At 35.8% G+C, this 19984-nt stretch overlaps 2 protein-coding genes across 5 annotated transcripts in view; one reads left to right on the forward strand and one right to left on the reverse strand.

Moving 5' to 3' along the window:
• Positions 1–19984, forward strand: part of stai (stathmin) — an 80971-nt gene that overhangs the window by 38456 nt on the left and 22531 nt on the right. For 2 of the 4 annotated variants that reach the window (XM_064698287.1, XM_064698289.1), the window contains exon 2: positions 6581–6664. The exons of 1 other annotated variant lie outside the window; for it this stretch is intronic. In XM_064698287.1, the coding sequence (XP_064554357.1) occupies positions 6581–6664 (84 nt within the window). Of the gene's footprint in view, positions 1–6577; positions 6665–19984 lie in introns of all 4 variants that reach the window. One more of the 4 variants, XM_064698286.1, reaches the window with a different exon arrangement.
• Positions 18267–19497, reverse strand: LOC135439063 (protein roadkill-like). The gene is made up of 2 exons (XM_064697682.1): positions 18896–19497; positions 18267–18826 (listed from the first exon to the last, which is right to left on the reverse strand). The coding sequence occupies exons 1-2, from the start codon at positions 19449–19451 to the stop codon at positions 18420–18422; spliced, it is 963 nt and encodes a 320-aa protein (XP_064553752.1). The 5' UTR covers positions 19452–19497; the 3' UTR covers positions 18267–18419.

The raw sequence follows: 19984 nt of genomic DNA on the forward strand, positions 1-19984 counted from the left end.
GAACTAGAATATACTGAACCGTAATATAAAGGTATACCTTATATATTGTTTGAAGAACGATCGTAAAAAAATAAAACCTTTTCCATTTTCTGTATTCCGCGGCATTTACATATCAGAAAGCGTATTAAGTCTTCGGCAGCACGAAATAATTTTTATATATTTTTAATTCTTCTTTTTATTTTGTTTATTTTTGTTTTTTTTTTTTAATTAACATTTAAATATTTGCCTTCTGGCGTTTTCGTTCCCTTGCTTCATGTTTCCATTTATTTATATTCATGATTTCAACGTCGTGTGATGCATTTAATGGCATTTCAGGCCCGAAGCAGCTTTTATGTTTCAATTAGAATTGCCAGGAGCTCGAATGCGTTCTGCCAATGATTTACATTCTCCGTCGACTGTTTTGTGAAGGGAAGCTGCACAATAAATAAAAGCAGACAGTCACGTTTACATAATCTACTTTTTTGACATGTATTTTTTGTGTGCGGCTTATTCGAGGCCTGTCAAATTTGACAAAGTCCTGTCCGTGGATGAACTGCATGCTGGTGTCCTTTTTGTGTGCGAGTGTGTGTGTGTTTTTTTTTTGTTCTGTTTAACACACTCTCGTATTTCCACTTGCCAGCGGCAACACCTTTTACACAAGCTCTTGTATTTCATCAAACTGTCGAAAGTCATAAATAATGCCCGGAAGGCAGAGAGTTCTTGGCTCCCTGATGCGTAATTTTCTCGTTTAAGCTCACACATGAAACAATTTTAAAAGCCGTACACAAAAAAGGAATATAAAGGAATTGTTAGAAGTTCGACTAAAGAAAGGAACAGTAAAATCATTAGAAGAAACGATAAAATGAAACATTTGTCAGAAATAAAAAGTAAACTTAGGAGTTGTGAAGAAAAGTGAGAGGGAAAAATTTTAAAGATAAAAGTAAAAGGATTTTTAACATGGGGAATCTGGATTTTGTAACACATTTAATGTTTTTCTTTTGTTTATAAATCAGAAGATAAATAATCATGATATGAATACATATTCAAATATCATAGTGTACACAATCAAAGAACTCCAAGCCAGATTTATAAAAGTCAAATTTTGATGTTAGGTCTTAGCTTCAAAGTTATATTCAATTTATATTTTATAATATTTATACCAATTTTGTTTTGCCATATTCAATCCCTATTTTAGCTACAATTTTGTCATATTTTATGGCCAAAAAACTTACCCAAACTGGCGAAACATCTTACATAACTCAGCTGCCACGCAAGCTAATCAAATTTGGTCGGCTTCCGCTTGGAACTTTCTGAAGTTCTGCAGCCAAACAGAAGGCTGCCACAGCTGCCAGGGAATGCCAGAGAATGCCAGGAAGGCGTCAGAACTATTTAGGCCATGCTGTCACGTAGCGTGCACATTTTTCCATATTATCCAGTAGGCTAGAGCATTGTGCTGGCTAAGATTTGTGCATGTCTCTCACGTAACAGACGCATACATAACATTACTTAATTTTCATTTTTGTTATTTTTTTTTCTTGTTTCGGCCAAAGGCCAACAAATTAATGAAGTTGCATATTTTGGCGAATTCTTGGCATGCCCGGCGAATGAGACAGGGAGAGTCGGAGAAAGGCAGAAAAAGTCAACAAATTGGCTGACAGGTCACCAGCTGCAAGTGTCTTTAACATTTAAATGCGTGCGCAATTTCCACAGATAAAAGCCTGTTCATATATAAAGCCAGATGACAGGTCCCCGCCAAAAAGTCATCATCACTCAATGCGTGTCCTTCTTCCCTTCCTGCGTGCCCCGCCTCTCCCGCCCATCTTGTCTGTCCCGCCTGACTGCTCTGAGATAACGAGTAATGTGTGAATAGCTGCGGGGTTCATTATTTCAGTTGCGTCTGTTTTTTTTTTCTTTTGTGGGCGTAATCCCTATCGTCTTTTGGCCTTTGACTTCATCCTCTCTCTCTCTCTGACCCTTATGAACTCCAGTAATTGCATGTAAAACATTGTTAAGCATGTTTATTGTTTTACTTTGATAGCCTATGTCCTTTGCATATGTTACTGGGAGACATTACCCGGCATTGCCTGGTCAAAAAAGACAGATACAAATCAAAGAAAACATCTATTTATTTCCTCTTTTGTATCAATGCTTTTACTTATAAAAATTATATACAAATTGAAAACTGTTGCTGAACTTAAACCGGCGACCTCTAGCTCGTTAGCTCGACGCTCAATTTGAAATCCCCTGCTAAAATCAACTTCTCTATCTTGCCTTGAGTGCACTTTTCTTACAGAAAATAAAACTTAAACTTCAAATCTAACCCTAACTTACGCCCTCTTCGACCCCCCAACCTAGTCGCAGTCAACCAAACACAAGCACAATATGCACAAATGTCAGTGTCATTGTCGAGATGCTTGATTCCATAGTGCAAAACCAAATGAACGGTAGGGGCAGTATTCACGAGTGGAAATGAATGAATGAATTATTTAACAGCGTGAATGTCCCCCTCGGTGAGTGAGCGACAAGTCTGTCGTGAACCTGACATGAACAGCATAAGCAAGTAGCAGCAGCAACCGAGAGGTGCCTCCAGCCACTCCATACCCACACGGCGAGCAATCAGTGTTAACGGTCTAGATACCCTGTAAATTAGAAGCATTCAGCCATGAATTTATTTCGCCCTGAAGTTAAGTGAAACATTAAATGCTCTTGCAGCATAATTGAGGGACTAAGTGAACTGGTTTCGCATATATTACAGGGTATAAATTGAGAAAATATGGGTTGTTTTGTATTGATATAATGCTAGATACCCTGTAAAAGACAAATATATTATTTTGTTTCTAAATAAGCAGTTGCTGCATCTTATGTTTAGGTTTCTTATTTAACCAAAACAATAACTTATTAAACTGTCATATACCCTGTAGCATTTATTTACTTGTGCAAGGTCTAATCTCAATACTCTCCATTCATATTTCTCGGTCATTTAACAACCCATCGTAGTGTTTCTAAAAAATAACAGGGTATAAATTGTGCAAATTTAGTTTTCGCGCACACAAAAGCCAAAGCATAAAGAAAACCAGCGAACACAGAAAAAAAATGCAAATAAAAACTCAACATAGTCCAGGGAATGCGGAAAATGTATAGAAAAAGCAGCTGTAGGAGCAGAAGTCAAAGCCGAAGTTGAAGAAAATTGCATTAGGCGCCCGCAGACAACGAAATAGAAGCACGTACCAGCTGAAATGGTACAGGGATTGGAAGATGAGGATGATTCTGAAGAAGAAGAAGAGGGGGGGGAAGAGGCAGAACAGCAACTGACTTTGGCATATGGTATGCATATCTATCAAAACTGTCCGGGGCGTTGTCTGGCTTTATGTTCTCGCTAAAGTGAGAAATGGATGTGGCTTATCATTTTGTAGCATAGAGTTGGAAAATTTAAAAAATTGGGACTTTTTCAACACTGAAGAAATTAAAGCCAACTCGAATGATGTAAAAAACATGACAAGTGAATTGGAGCATAGGTTTAGTGGGTACTAAAATCTATATAAAAAAAAAAATTTTGTAACACTGTAAAAATTAAATTTATATTCCACTCTGTCTAAAAGCACGACTTTTTCAACACTACTGAGATTTGAGTTAGGTTTTGTTGGTATTAAAATCTTAAAATCGACTTTTCTAGCTCTGAAAAATTGTTTTAGAAATCCGACTGTAGAGTTTACGAAACTAGACTTTTCCAACACTTAAGAAAGTTAAACTTACATTTTGTGAGTACTAAAACCTAAAAAAATACCCTTCTAACACTGCAAAAATAATATTTAAAAAAAAAATATAAAATTTAAAAAAACACTGCAAAAATTGAAGCTGAAGACGGAACATTTATTTTGCAAGTCAAGAACAAATAAAAATTTCTTTTCAGCCTAAAAAGCAGCTTTAAAATACATTTATTTATTTATGCATCTGTTTTTCAAGTCAAGAGCAAATAAAAAAATGCTCTTCAGCGCGCGCCTAAAAAGCTGCTTTAAAATGAATTCATATATTTATGCATAAAGCAGGCAGCACTAAGCAACGGGGTCTGAGGGCTGAGCAAGCTACTTTAACAGCGACTGTCAACAGCTGTGACTAGAACGACGGGCATTGTTGTTTTACTCGTTGTTGTTCTTGCTGTGGTCCCTTTTACCTCAAGCAAACAAAGCGAAACGCGCCGCCAACCCGCAGCCCGCAGCCCGCACCCTGCGCCTCCTTGACAACAAACTCTTTGGTTGCATGTTTATTTTTGTCCCGCTCGGCGCTGCCCAGCGAACAACAATCAACTGTCGGCTACGCCCAAGTATTCTGACAATAACATTGAATTTTTATGGCAACACGTTTAGTGTGTTTGAAGCATAAACGACAAATGTGGACGAGAAGAGTGCGCGCTGGCTCCAAGTGTTTTATGCAAATATTTGGCAAACGGCATAAAGTTTTATGACAGTGCAGCGATCAAAGAGGAGGTCGAAGCGGGTTGATTGGCAAGAGTGAAGCATATGGCCAAAAGTTGTGCGTCATTTTGTGGTAATTACACGTACACAAAGCCAAGCTAAAGTCAAGCAGAATGGCTAGAAAATACCCTGTACTAATTTACGCACAAACAGACAATCAGGCTCGACTCAAGGTGCGATTTTTAAGTAGACCTTGCTGCTTCTTCCTTCTAGAACAAAAATTGCTATTGTATAACTGATATGTTTATTTGACGATCAATAGGAACTTTTCATTATTTAAATGTGTGCATATACCAAAAATCAAGACTATAACTTTAATATTGCTGAAACTTTTGCGGGATAGGGGAAAGTCGTTGTTTAAGCCAAATATTCTCGATTTGTATGTATCATAAAACAACAGTTACTTGGTTTCTCCAGCTTTATTAATCTCTAAGATAAATCCATCTGTGCGGCGGAGTTATCTTGTCAATCAAGTTGACCAAGGGACTGCAATAAATAATTTTTATTTCATTGTAGAGGGTATTATTTTGTCGGGAAATGTGTAACGCATAAGAGAAGTATATATATTCTAGATCAGCATCAACATCTGAATTGATATAGGCAAGACCATCCGTCCGTCTGTTAAGCAGAGAGGAGATTCTTTTATGGCAAATATTATGTTTTCCAAGATATTTCATCAAAAGCTCAGTTTAACAATTCCCCGCAATCTGCAAAAGAGAAATGTCTATAAGAAATGTCGGCGGGCCGACGATATGCCTACTTTCTCGACTTTAATCTCTTTTGAATTAGGCTATACAGGAGAGAGGAGAACTTCGGTTGCAAGTCTCCTCTCCAATGTCTGCCTTTAATTCCTGCCTCCTGTCTGCGCGCGCGCCGTCATTATTTTGATACCTAATGACAGTTGTATATTGGAGTGCAAACTTTGGCGTGGCATTTAAGACGGCTGCCAGCGTCTTAAGCGTTAATTAGAAATTAACATTCATTTTTATGAGGCCCAGTGGGGGGTAGGGGGTTGGGCCAAATGCGGGAAAAACTTCTCTTCCAATAACTGCGCTGACCACAGCAACGCATCGAAGCCTGTCCAAACTTTGGCAAGTGTCAACTGAGAAGCGAGGGGCTAGAGGAAGCGGGGAAGCCAAAACTGTGGGTGCCCATTAAGATGCCAAATGGAGCAGTGGCTGGGGAGGGTTAGTAGGGAAGCGGGGCAAGGGGCGCGGGGCGCGGGTAGGTTGTCTGATAAACGAAATTACGTTGATTATAGCATACTTGGAGGCGGCCAAGTGAAATATTGCCTGCGACCTTTAAAGCAGGACGAGGTCTCTCGCTTTTTATGCTAGATTAAGCATAATTTTATAATTAGTACGCAGCTGGGCGTGGCCAAAAAAGGGGGTGAGGGGTTGGCCCTGTAGATCCCAGCAAAAAGGGGCACAAAGTACACAAAGCGAAAGGCAGTAAATGAAAATGCGGCAAGTAAATGAAATGTTGGCCCACAAAAACAAGAAACTTAATTAATGCAGCTGTTTATTAGTTTTTAAAACTGCAAAGAAGACTCTGAAGAATTTATGCTAATAGGCTGCTTAAGCAGCTTTTAATAGTTTAAGCCAGGCATTTAGCCAAAGTTTGCTTGGCATATTTAGAAATTCATAATATAGAATATGCTGTCAATGTAAAATGAGTTAAAAGGGGCCGCAGTTAAAGTACGTAGATATTTATATAACAGATTAGGATTATGTCTGTTTGTTATGCTTGTTGATTGCATAATATACATAAGTTAATTGGATTTGCGTAAAGCTGGATTTTATTGCATTTGACTAAAACCAAAATATTTATTTAAAACTTTCTATGCACTTGTCGTTATTTTGCTTGTTGCATTTATTATATTTGCCGCTTTTGTTCGCTTTGTGTTCTGTGAAGGTTGACAGCACTGAAATAATAAAAAACAATTTCATAATTAAAATGAAAATTTCTACAACAAACAATAACAAAAAGTTAACGCCATGTCGAATTGTTACCGAAGGTTTTGTTTTTATGCTGAAAGAAGAACCGCTTTTAAGCTAACATGTTGCAATCTGTTTTGTACAATTCTATTTTCTAATGCTAACCAACACTGGTGACAACACTTAAAGTAGTATCCAGAAGATCGGCGCCAATGAAGAAAAATAATAAAATACGCTCAAAGCAGCCGCGACTCAACAAGAAAGTTAAATTTATAAGTAAGTACGGAAAATATTTCGGAAATGATGTACACAAAATATATATAAAAAATCCGAACTTATATTTGAACACAAAAATATGCTTCTTATTAATTGTTCATATACAAAAATAAATATAAACATTGAATTTTTAAAATATTTAAATAAATATTAATATTGTTTTATTCATATATATAATGTCTGCATCAAATAAAACCAAAATAAATATTTTGATATTCTTAAAATTTTATTTTTATCACAATTAAATACATTTCATTAAATGATTATATTAAAATTTAATATTTAATATTAATTTTTATTAAATTAATAAAATTTAATATTGATATTTAAATAATTTACATAATTAATTTTTACCATATTTAAAAAAATTTAAATATTTATATATATTAATATTATTTTAAATATTTGAATATTAATATTAATATTTAAATAATTTTAATATTTTATTGTTGTCGTATTTAAATATTTTATTTTTTAATATTAATAATATTTATTATCTATAATAATCAGTATTAATATTTAAATCATTTTAGAAAATAATGTTTCATCATACTTAAAAAACTATTAATATTTAATTTCTGTTTAACAACAGAAAAGTTAAAAGTAAATTCGACCTTTAAAATTTGCTGTCAGCTCATTTCAAATTACATAGATGTAAGTTAGGTCGTCTAGCTAGACTAAATATAGCTAATGCCAGTTTTGTGTCCCACTCAATTGCCTTCCTGCATTTCATCCCCTAATTGCATAACGAGACAAGTTTTTGCTTGAATAGATCAAACAGTGAACCGGCAACTGTTTGATGGGCCGTACGTGCAGTTGTGCCCTGATAGGCAGCTATAAACGCAGCATCGAGGTCTAATATTCTTAACAAAAACTACTAACGGCAATTTAGGAGAAAAAAAGCACGCAAAGCAGCAAAAAGTACGCAGACAAGCTGCAGGGAAAAAACCAAAGAACACAGAAAATATATATATACACACAGTCAACATGGTCGCCAATTCCCCTCGCGGCTACAAAACTTGTTACCAACATCAACTAAGCCGGTCAGGTAGACGCCGCTGGCCAAGCTGAGTCATGGCTCAAACCCCGCCCCTCCCTACCCAACTCAACCCACCCCCTCAAGTAAATCATCCACCCGAGGCGCTCCCTGGCTTTTTGTTGCCTTTTGTGAGGTAATAAAATGTCAAAATCGTCTGGCCGGCGCCATGCTAAATGAAGTAGCTTTAGCCGGACAATACCCGCGCGCTGCCCCTAACAAATTTACGCCCCTAGAGAACTACACGGCGTATACGTGCTCACACACTGAACATGGTCGCGTATTAATATAATTTGTTATGGTTTGCTGCAACATTTTAAATACTTTGCGCAGATTTTCGTATTCGTGTTAGTAAGCTGATAAACGTATCTGCGGGAATGGAACATACAGGTAGCTAATTGTTGGACCATGGTGACAGTGTTTTATTCTTATGTAAATACCCTATAAACGAACGATTAGGGTATTCTGTTTCGTCTGTCAAATAGCCCAAAACTCAAAAACTAAGAAAAATTAAACAAACATTTAGAGACATATCTCTTGTTAAAAAATTTAATTTTCTTCAAATATTAAAATATTTTTCAATAGTTAAAAAACAGTTTTGAATTTTAAGGTAATTTTTTTTAGTTGATTTATTTTTAAATCTAGGATAGCGTTTATAGTTAAAGACAGATTTTTTTGCTGCTCAAGTATATTTAAAACTAATCCCTTTTATATAAAAATAGATTGAAAGTATATTATAAAATAGTTAGGGAATTGAATTTTATATTTTATCATCTCAATAAATAACTATTAAAATAATAAGCTGCTAGAGAAAATGGCAAACTGTCAAAGGGATCTAGGAATATAAATCATATTCAGCAAACTGTGCTCTGTACAGGGTATTCGTTAGTCGCGCTTTAGCGTCTTTGCATTTGCACCTGCTGCGGTCAGGTGTAATTAAGACTGCAGGTAAAATGTATGTGTTTATGTGGTTTTTGTGGACAGTCTGAATTGTGTGTGTGTTGATAAATATGTATCAAATTTACTGGCTAGACGATGAACTGAATGGAAAACAGATAAATACAGTGAAAATGGGTTTGTTATATGATCCAATGAAAAGCCAAGACAATATTTAATTTAATTGCAAAGCCCACAGTTTATTTATTCCATTTTCATTTTCAATTAATCTTTCGTTCAATCTTCATGTTCGACCTATTCAAATTTCATTTAAAATTTGCCGCCTTACGCCCAAAAAGTTGAATTATTTTTGTTTTAGCTTGAGATTCTCGCATTCATTTTCATTAGGGCCATCTGCCAATTTTCGCGCTTTGTGTCAGCTTTTCTTCATTTATCTTTTATGCCACTATTATTCAATTTTTCTTTTTTTTTTGGAACACATTGAGTTCATTAATTTTCCATATGCAACCTCCCCCTAAGAAGGAACTCGTCCAATCGCTCGAGTTTCTGCTGTGCCAAGCACTTTGGCTCAACTAAAAGAGAGAAAAACCAAAATGCGCAAAAGTCATTAAAGTGCGAAAAGCTTTGAGAAACTTAAGCGCATAGTTTGCTATTAAGTTTGAGAACGGGCGAGCGACGGTTCTGGTCAAGTGCTTGTGAAAAGGGAAAACTGATTTATCTTAACTAGTTTTCTTGGTCTACTTTGGGGCATCAGCTGTAAGCTGAAAGTTGCACAAAATTGCGCAACGCACTATGCAAAACTTCACTTGAATATTCAGTTGGGGTAAATTTTTAACAACAAATTGAGAATGCAATTGAAAAATTGTATTCATAGTTGGGTGTTTTATAAGAGCATTAAAAGGGGTAAAAGCAAAATGTGCATATTTAATACTTGGCTACAGATATATGTTTGCCCATATTCAAAAGTACTTGACAAGTCAGTACACAATATTATTTAATGATAGACAATATTATTAATCTTATTAGACGATTAAAGTAAGCGAAATTCAACAAAAATTAATTATTAACCGAAGAGCAAAAGAAAGAAAACCAATTTGCGTAAATTATATGCTTACAACAATCCAATATGAGAATAAAAGCCGCACGCTTTTCACATAATCCCAGAAATATGCCACGAAAAGCCAGACCAGACCGAGCGGTAAATATCTCAATTTTCACATAAAGCTTTGTCGTTGACCGCAGAAAATTCATTGGAAATTATGATTGCATTAAATATTAAATAATAAAGCCAACTGCTAATTAACGCAGCGACTAAGCCCGGAAAAATACCCTTCTCTCCTCTTTCCTGCCCTAGGGCAAATTGCACAGCAATTAATTTGAGTAGATTTAAATTAATATGGAAACGTTTATGGGCAGAAATTGTTATTAAATATTTACAATAAAATGCGAACTAATTAAATGTTAATTAAGTTAGCAATGCCATAATAATTAGGCCCAAAAATTAGCAGCCAAATTAATTGAAAAACGAATAATCAAGAGGGGAACGAGGCAAATGCAAATGCAATAAACGTGTAAAATGGCAAAAAAGATCAATAAACAACACTCGAACTGCAATCAAAAATTAATAACGACTGCGAAATATTTACGGATGTATTTATTACGTATTTATAAAATACATACATATATATATATTTTTATATGTTTATACATATATAAAGGAAACAACAATGCGGCACAATTCAATTATGCGTATGCGCATTTTTAATTAACAGTGTTTATTTGCTTTAATTAAAATCCTTTACTACATTCGCTCTCTCTTACTCGCCTGCGGGAAAGGGCAGGCTCTCTATCTATCAGGCAGACAGCCTGAGTTAATGTTTGTACCCTGTAAAAAATGGACAGAATTGTTTGAAAGCTCTTAAACATCAACTTATTTAAGTGAAGAGAATTTGATTTCATTATTTTCCTAAAACCTTTTGTATTAATTAAAAACTTTAAGGATATACTCCTGAAATGTTTTACAGAAAATTATGCTACTATATAAAAACCCTAGGCATTACATAAAAGCTGGAATTCTAAATACAAAAGTTATTAAGCACATATCAGTTTCTTAGTACATTTAAACATTAGCTAATACATTTGCCAACATATACAGGGTATTTGCGAGCCTAGCAGTCGTTTCATTCCCGCATATTTGTACAGTACTGAAGAGCTCTTGGAAACTCTGCCAACCAACCGAAAAAAAAAAACGAGGAAAAATGCAATTAAAAACGGAAGCAAGTCAATTAAATGGACCAAGTTGGCCGAACTCAAAAGTGTTTGAGCAAACAAATACAAAATGGCCGACACTTCAAAAACTGTCGCCATTAAAAGTTTTTCCACGCCTTTGAACAAAATGGCGCACGTTTCAAAAGAAGAGCAACAAAAAAACGAATAAAGAAAAATTCCGCTAGCGAACTAAACGGATATTGTGAATTATTGTTTATGATGACAAATCACCGTGGAGTGTTACGCAGAGTGCAAGAGTGGAAAGTGAGTGGATTGCCTTGCAAGCCAAGGCATTAATCTTCGGTGCAGCCTGTCGCAATACCAAGAGAAATGTGCAAAAAAGTGCCAGCAACTATTCATGAGGGTCTACAAATTGTACTGATGGCTAATAAACCAGCTGAGAAATGATTCCTGTGGGCTAAAATGAAATATTGCCAAAGAGAAACGCAATTTTATGATGAAGTGAAAATCAATTCGATCGCTAAAATTTAAAAACTTGAAAAGAACACTTTTACAATCGCCCCATTTATGCTTAGCAGATATATATTTGGCTTTGGATAAACCTAAATTTTGTTTCTCTAAAATTTTAAATAGAATTACTAAATAATCAATAATACTCCGTAATATTAAAAATACTTATAATAATAATAGTAATATTAATTAGGATAATTCAAATAATACATATAATAATGGTGATCATTAAAATAATAATAACGATGATAAAAATATTTCTAATAATAATAATAATGATGATAATAAAAATAACAATGATAATAATAATGATAATAATAATAATAATAATAATAATAATAATAATATTAATGATAATAATAATCAACACTGGCAACACCGCGATCTGGCAACTCTGTCCACCATTTTGATTGTCAAATATTAACGTGAGGTGGCAGCACTATAAATCGTATCTGTTTTTTTTTTTAACATATTCTTGAACATGATTCTTATATCAGGAATGCTTATAATGTATTTTATGTGCCTGTTAAAGTTGTCATCCTCTTTAACCTGCAGCCAAACTGCAACTGTGTGTGCTCTGCTTTCGACGCTTTTTAAACACCTAGCTCTTATTTTAGTAGATTTTCATTTTATCTATTTAAGAACGCTTTCAAATGCCGTCAATTTGAGCACGATTTTGCGCTTTTTACTTGGTGAAAACTTTTGATGCCCGACACAGAACTTCAATTATGCATTCAAGCTGAAAGGCAAATGCCTGCGGGATTCGAGCAGCGAACAGAGAGATAGAGAGGGAGAGATTGAGAAGCAGTTGAGAGTGCGAGAATTGTGGCCAGTTTTTGGATAAAATGTTTGACGTGTTCACACATTGTACAGCGAACGGGCCAAAAGGTGTTATTGTGCCGTGTTTGCTAGCCGAACATGAACGCATAGTTGCAGGGCTTCCCCGTCAGCTTCCCCCGTTTATTTGCCTCTAAACTGCTTTTAGCTGTCATCATTTGCATAGCAAATATGTTTTTGGTCTTGGGGCCTCTGGCCACACACAGCAAACGGAATACAAATATTTTGCCATTTGTGTTCGTATTCCGTTTACTTATTATTATGCGAAAATTTGCGAATATATTGAATCTCGTCGAAGAGAAGCAACAACACAAAATACGATAATAATAATGCGAATTATTTATGCTAATGGCAAAAGCAGCTTCCTAATGATAAATAGATATATATGTACATACATACATATATACAAGGTCCTCAGGGAACGTCTATAATTTAGTTGTATATTGTGTTTTTCCATGTAGTAAATTGTCCTGAAGCCAACATTGATTTCTTGTCAACTGCTTGGGCTCTAACTTGATTTGTTTCTAATTTGATTGAAACTTGGGCGTTCAACGTAATCAAATCGATCCAGTTGAGAAATAGTTTTCCTGTTAAGTAAATGCATTCGATTCCGTAATTTTGATAGGTAACTCGATTGAATAAATGTTCCATAATGATATATGATAATTATATGTATATATAAATCATATGCATATATAATCTGTCTTACAGTTGGGTTGGTGTAGCTGATTTTCTACACTCTTATACCCAGAATGCGGTCTAAAGTTTTTTAGTACCAAAAATTGTCATTTACCTAAAATACGGTTAGCTATAGTTGGGGTCCAGGCTATTTATGGTTTGAGATTCAGTCTCCGTCAAAAGTTTTTAAAAATGAATATGCTTCAGTTCGGTTTTCGGTTCCAGGTTCGTCCCATATTAAAAGACAAATTGTTTTCTGGGGTCTTGGCGCCTTGATTTATATGATTTATATTTATATTTATATTTACGGAATTGAGTTATTCAATTTTGTATTATTTTTTATTATTTTGATCACCTAGTCATATTTCAACACTGTGAATCTGGTGTTTATGGCAACAGGGCATTATAACACAAATTTCAATTTTATCAGGCTTTTTTTTTGTCACTCTTTAAATGCAAGTAAATTATTCAGTCGGACTCTGAATTGTTCAGCGATGCGTGTCTCTGATAAACAAGGTATATAAATATATTTAAACACATATATAATTATATATTTAAACATAAATATATTTATATACAAATAAACACGAATAATAATAAAATTAAATTACGCGCTTGGCAAGCTAAAAACCAAAGTTCATTTAACCGACGCAAATGCATCCTCCGTGACTGTGGCAAATGGTGGGTGGGTTTGGAGGAAAACTGTTGGAACTGATAATAAAATAGCGAACAAAAACCAACTTCAGACTATGGGAAAAGCACGCACAAAGCCATTGGCAGCGGGTATGAATGCCGTGGCATTTGGTATTTCACTTTCCAGCAGCGAGTTTGACCTAAAAAAATAATTATTATGTGATGCGGCTGGATGGGTTAGGGATCCGGTTGGGCAATGCGGTCAACTGGTTATCTCTGGACTTGCTGCAGCGTGCTGTGTGTCTCTCCATAGAAGGGCGCTGCGCCCATTTGCATGCAACATTTTATTTATGGCAATGGGCGGGCTTAAGTGGCCGCAAGTGGAGCTGACAATTTTATTATTACCATGCATTATATACAGAGCATATCCTGCTGTCCTGCTGATTGCGCATTCAAGTGAGCTCCGAAAATTTCCACCCTTTTCAAACGGATTTTTTGGTTAGGGCGAGTGGCAAGGGGCGAGGGGCGAGTGGCGGGGGTTTTGTATCTGTGTAAACCACAAAATTGCATTGTGGTCAAACAGGAGTCTAAGCCATGGGCTAGCAGCAAGCGCATGTTTTGCATACGGGCAGGATTTAAAAGGCTTACAGCCAGCTACAGCAGCACCAGCAGCTGGCGCAGCACCCTTCCCCCCCTTGTCCTTAGGGGACAAGCCTTTGCTCGAGCAAAATATTTTCATTGAACGCATAATTTTCACACTTGGCGCAGTTGGTAAAGTGAAGTGTGTGTCGTCCTTGCCTCCCTCACTCTCTCTCTCTCTCTCTGCCTCTCCTGTTCTCTATCCCTTTCTAAGCCCAAGCCATATCCTTTTATTTATGCCTACCTGTGCTTGTCCCTTGCATTACTTTCATAAAATTGTATAAAATATTTATGCATATTCCTGTGGCTTGTGCCTGACAGGCGATTTTTAAAGAGATTTATGCTTCACTACGCAATCATTTTGAATGCTAGAGAAATTGAGTGCACTTTATAAACATGAGGGACATAAGCTGAATTTTCTAAGAAATTGTCCGATCAAATTGAAAACTCTTTTTTATTTAGCCTTATTATTTGTATTATCTAAATCAGTTTATTGGGTTCTTATAATATTCAATTTAAACTTTAAAATTGACTCTTTTATCAATTATTTGGACAGTGAACAGTTGCAAATATATTGACAATTGCATAATATCGATTTTAATATAACTATTTTTTATAAAAAGAAAATATTAAGAAATATAATAAAAATTAATAGAGTATATAAAATATATAACATATATATATATTTTTTATTACACTATTAAAATTTATATTTTCAAGAAAAACATTTTCTGCAATATTATTATTTACTCTGTCGTCTTTTAAAAGATCTGTTTTTCCAGCATTATAGTTTTGACAGCATTATTTTCTAATCTCCCCGTTAAACTGATTCGGAAAAAGGTGAAAATTCAACTCAAATTTAAAATATTTGTGCATCCTAAGAAAAACTATTGGAGAATTCGTAGAGTCTTGATTTTTAAAGCAGGGTCTTGCAATGGGTTTTCTCTTAAATCGAACACGTTGCAGCTAATTAATCAAATATCCGAAATTTCGGACAGGCAACAAACAGCGACACAGAGTTCAATCAGGTTTCTCCAGCTAATTAGCTCTTGTCAGCAGCTCGTTAGGGGACACCAAAACTTGAGCGCAACCACCTTAACCTTAACTCAAAGGGCTGCCACAAATGTCCACTCACATGAGGCGCCACATTGACGTGCCGTGCTCAAAGGGGGCGGGGGGTGTGTGGATGTGTGTGGGTGCATAGTTTTAATTACCCGCAATTCAACACGCCCACGCACATACGGCCAGCGCCTCTCAAGGGAGGGTTACAACTGTACCTGCATGTTGGCGGCTAATAAACTAAACAGCCTTTGGCCATAAAGCAATCTTTGCTCGAAGTGGACACAAAACACGAAGAGCTGACATATCGAGCTATTGGCCGGGAAGAAGGGGAGTCTAGCAACAATGGGACGGGAGCTGATGGCAATGGAAACGCACTAATTTGAACGCTCATAAAACTGAACGCGCAAAATGGAAACGGCCTGTTGTTGGGTGGATGGGTGGTTGGGTGGTTGGTTGGTTGGGTGGCACTTGCCAAGGGGCAGCTAACCATGCTAGTTGTGCCTGAATTACCAAAACCAACAGCGGCAGCAACAACAAATACAAATACAAATCACAAACAGACACACAGATATAGTTATAGATATGGTTATATACAACCCTATTAGTTACCCCTGCTCGAAGCTTAAACCGAAACTTAATTTGCGATAGAGAAAATCGATAAATAGTATTTATTTCATTGTAATTACGTATCGGCCAGAATGTCATTTGTAATTTATAAGTCACGCTTCCATTTTTATATGACTTTTTCCAAGTGTGCCAGCCTTTTGGGCATTATTTATAAGCTGGCCAAAAGTTTGTCTCCAGCACCAAAAGTTTTTGCAAATGGCATTTTATCGGGGAACATAGAAAAGAGAATTGATATTAGATTAAAGTGCAGTTATGAAGAAATTCAATCTAGCTAAAGTTATTAATTCCGGAAAAACTTACAACATTTTGTAGAATATATGAGAGCTATTTAAGCTGCAATTAAAAAGCAAACGTGTCGCATATCCTGTAAAGTTCGTAATAGAATAAACTAAAATGTTATTTGATGGACTGCTGGCCGATTCTTGGCCAAATTTTAGGGCATTTGAAGGCATGATAAATATTGCTGTTAACCAAGTTAGTCGCACATACAATCTATAAAATTCATTTCTTGTAAAGAAACCTTATCTTAATTGTAGATTTAATATCTTCGTACTGTACTAGACCTTACAGCTACCATAAGATAATCTTAATTAAAATGCCTGCAAAATACTTAATACTTGTCACCAGGAAGTGGCCAGTTCTAAATTAAACCAACTTACAACCTTTTGCCAAGCTTTCGCTCTACACTTTTGTGTGCGTCCGGGGTCGGACATAATTTACTCGACCATGTTAAGCCGCTTGGATAGTTAATCAGACTGGCAACTGGCAACTGTCAGAGACACTAGTTAATTCTCCCATACCTACCCCCTACCCAGGGAACCTGCTGCTGCATGCAACATATTCTCGTTTGCTGGTTTAAAATTATCTTGCAACGTTGTTGCTGAGGCCTTCAAGGCGTGGGCAAAGGGAGGAATTGGAGCGGAGGTTAAGCATGAGTCTGTGTGCGTAGCAGGACGAGCACATGGCCAGCCAGCCAGCATGGCGTTGGCGAAATGTTGTTGAAATGTCACTGACACTTTTAGCGTTTGTTATGGCAATGTCCCGACGTTGTTGCAAGCTGCAGTTGCAACATTAAAATTTGCTGTTGTGCGATAAACAGGCAACACAGAAATGTTTAACTGACTGACGCTCTCTCTCTCTCTCTCTCTGTGTGACTCTTGCCTCTTCCTTTGCTGGCTGGCATTAATGCATCCTCATCCGCAGACACATCCGCCTTACAACGGCGTCATCCAAAATGATCTGAACAATGAAATTTTGTTGCCGCTGGTCGTTGCCATTTGCTTGTTGCAACTTGCCAGTTGCCAGTTGCCAGTTGTATGGCATTATTATGACAACATGTCCTTGGCTGGAGCTGCTGTTTCCTTCAATGTTTTTCTAGCTAGATAAATGAATATAGCTTTATACATACATATATATCTGAATGATGCATGTATATATGTATATATATGCTGAATAAAGTATAATTGTTGGCTTAATGAGTGGCAACAAAATGGCATCAGAAATGTGCTTTCCATGGCTCTCATCAGGCAAGCAACAATTACGTGCCACGCGAAACGCGAGGCCGAGGCTTACTTTAAATATTGCTACATTTTTAAACGTGATATATTTTTTATTTATTTATTAATATATTGACGAAATATAAATATACAGTCGATTGTTGCTTATAGCTTGAAAGGAATAAGAACTGAATTATCTTTCTTATTGATTGTCTCTTAAAAAATGTTTCAATTGACAGCCGATTGTTGCTTTTAATAGCAGCTTTGCTGTACGACCAGTGCTGTAAAGTGTAACTACAAAAAATATTATTTGAATTAGATTTATGATTCATTGACTCTTATTTATTTAGTCATTTATTTAAATATTTAATTGACACCCAATTGTTGCCTTTGACAACTTATATCAAAGTGACCCAAAAACAGTTTTATAAAAATGTGGCTAAATTCAAAGGAAATTAAAGCTCAAAAAATATTAGCCTAATTGGTTTTCTGATTGACTAATTCTCAAAGTCCGCTTTACTACCTATTAAAAGTTTTACAAAACCTCAATTGACAGCCGATTGTTGCCTTTGACAGCTTTATAAAATAGTGTTAACAATAAAACATTAAAAATTTGACTAAAAACCAGAGCTACAAATATATAAGCTGAATTGTGATTTTCTGATTGGCTCTCAAAGATCATTTAATTATTTATATAAACATTTACAAAGCGTCAGTTAACAACCGACGTTTGCTTGGGCTGCTTAATAATATAGTGTTGTAAAGTGTCGCCTTAAAAAAGTGTTAAAAATAGTTTTAAAAAGCAGCTGAAAAAGTTATATGAGCTCAAATTGACAACAAGGGTTGGCTTGCACTTGTCAATTATATATACTAAATTATTTTGATACAAGATATAATACACATTGCGTGACTGAGTCTCAAGAACTAGACCAAGTCTCAAATCGAGCATTTAGCAAAGTTATCCTAGGTATTCGTATTTTATTTGAAAACCTAGCACAGACTAGAGATGACATTTTAATACATTTGTGTTAACAAAAGTTGAGCAAAATGATATATATATAAGTAAATATTTGTTTTTGGTTTGTTTTCTGGGAGATTTCTGAAGCCCATTCTATGGAAAATTCTCAGCAATTAGATTGGCATGAGTGTGTACGATTCTCTTCCAGCCCGCTGAGGCCTTAACATTGCTGGCATGTGCCTTAATGAATTCAATTGTTTGTGTCTTGAGTTGCGTTGCGCTGTGCATATCGGCGAGGACAAGAGTTTGTGCCGCATTATTAACGCATAGTTTGCTGTAGAGAGAACTTTCGCACATCGCTTTTAGTTTCTCGAGTGCGTATTTGTCGGCAGCGACTAGTAAATCCTTGGCGAATACATCCAAATGGGCTGATTTGCCTGTGTACATGTATCTGAGCATTTCTTTAATAATATCATGATTTAAATCGCCTATAACGACACGATTCTCCTCATTCTCCACGGTTTTATGCTTAAACATGGCCGAAAAAACATCGCTGCGAGCTGCGAAATGAATGGAATATTTCTATATATAGTTGCATATATATAAATAGTAAAAATGTAATATCCTACCAGATAGTATGCTCTTATGAGCCATTATTTCCCGTCCATTGCTGGCAACAATGGCCACATCGCTAAACTTTTTACTATCGAATAGATTGCCCATATCCTCGGCCAATTGACACTCGGGCACTTTTATCATATTCGTCTGTCCGCAGCTGCTTTTCGTCTCCTTTAGCATTATGATTTTACAGCATATGGATAGCTTGTTATTGGGCAAATAACCTTTGGATTTATCAAATAGTTCACCGCACTCCATGAACTTAAAGGCCCGTTCACAGGCCGTTTTCAGAGATATGGCTATGGCCGTCTCCTCGCGATCCAGTATGGAGCAGGTGACAACCGCTTTGGCATTCGGCAGATTTGTGAATACGAACATAACCAAATCATCTTCGTATTTGGTATTGATGCAAAGCCTCCATTTGCGATCCGCACTGAAAAATGTCGGCGATTCCAGCTTCTCACACATATTATAGACCAAATAAAAGTTCTCGATGGTCCAGATATGCGTGAACGTATAGAATTTCGGTAATGTGCAGCTCCAAGTGCTTGTCTCTGCCATATTCATTGCGATTTGGGGGACCCTTTCTGTGCGACTAGGAAGAAACTAGAGAAGTTACAGCAGAAGTTTCTGTTTATTTTTGATTTTTTATCGATAATCAGTGCGATATATTTGGCGACGTGCCCTTCCGCATTTTAGCGCCGTTTGAATGAATCGTGTTTCAGTTTCACGTTTCTCAAAAAAAGCACGGTATTTAACGACTTTAAGAAAATACTAAATATAATACTAAATTACAATTAAAGAAAGGGTTGTATGTATAAGAAAGGATTTATTAGATAATAATTTAATGTTTTTACTCTTCTTTGATTGTTGCAGAAATACGTTTCCTATTAAAATAGTATATTTTGGAAATTATAAATTAAATGAAAAGCAATTTATAAAAATACCAACCAAAATGCAATATATTAAGTATTTAATAGTTTATTTTTGCTTAATGTTTTTTATGAATTTTTAACTATTACTGCACTTTGACTCTTCAACTAAAAGCATATTAAAATTATTTTATGAATTGGTATTTTATGAATAGGCATTTAGAAAAA

Source organism: Drosophila montana, unplaced genomic scaffold (assembly GCF_035044405.1).
Source record: "Drosophila montana isolate Dmon_TW-CO22-7 unplaced genomic scaffold, ASM3504440v1 contig_402_1, whole genome shotgun sequence".
In the NCBI taxonomy this organism is placed as follows: domain Eukaryota; kingdom Metazoa; phylum Arthropoda; class Insecta; order Diptera; family Drosophilidae; genus Drosophila; species Drosophila montana.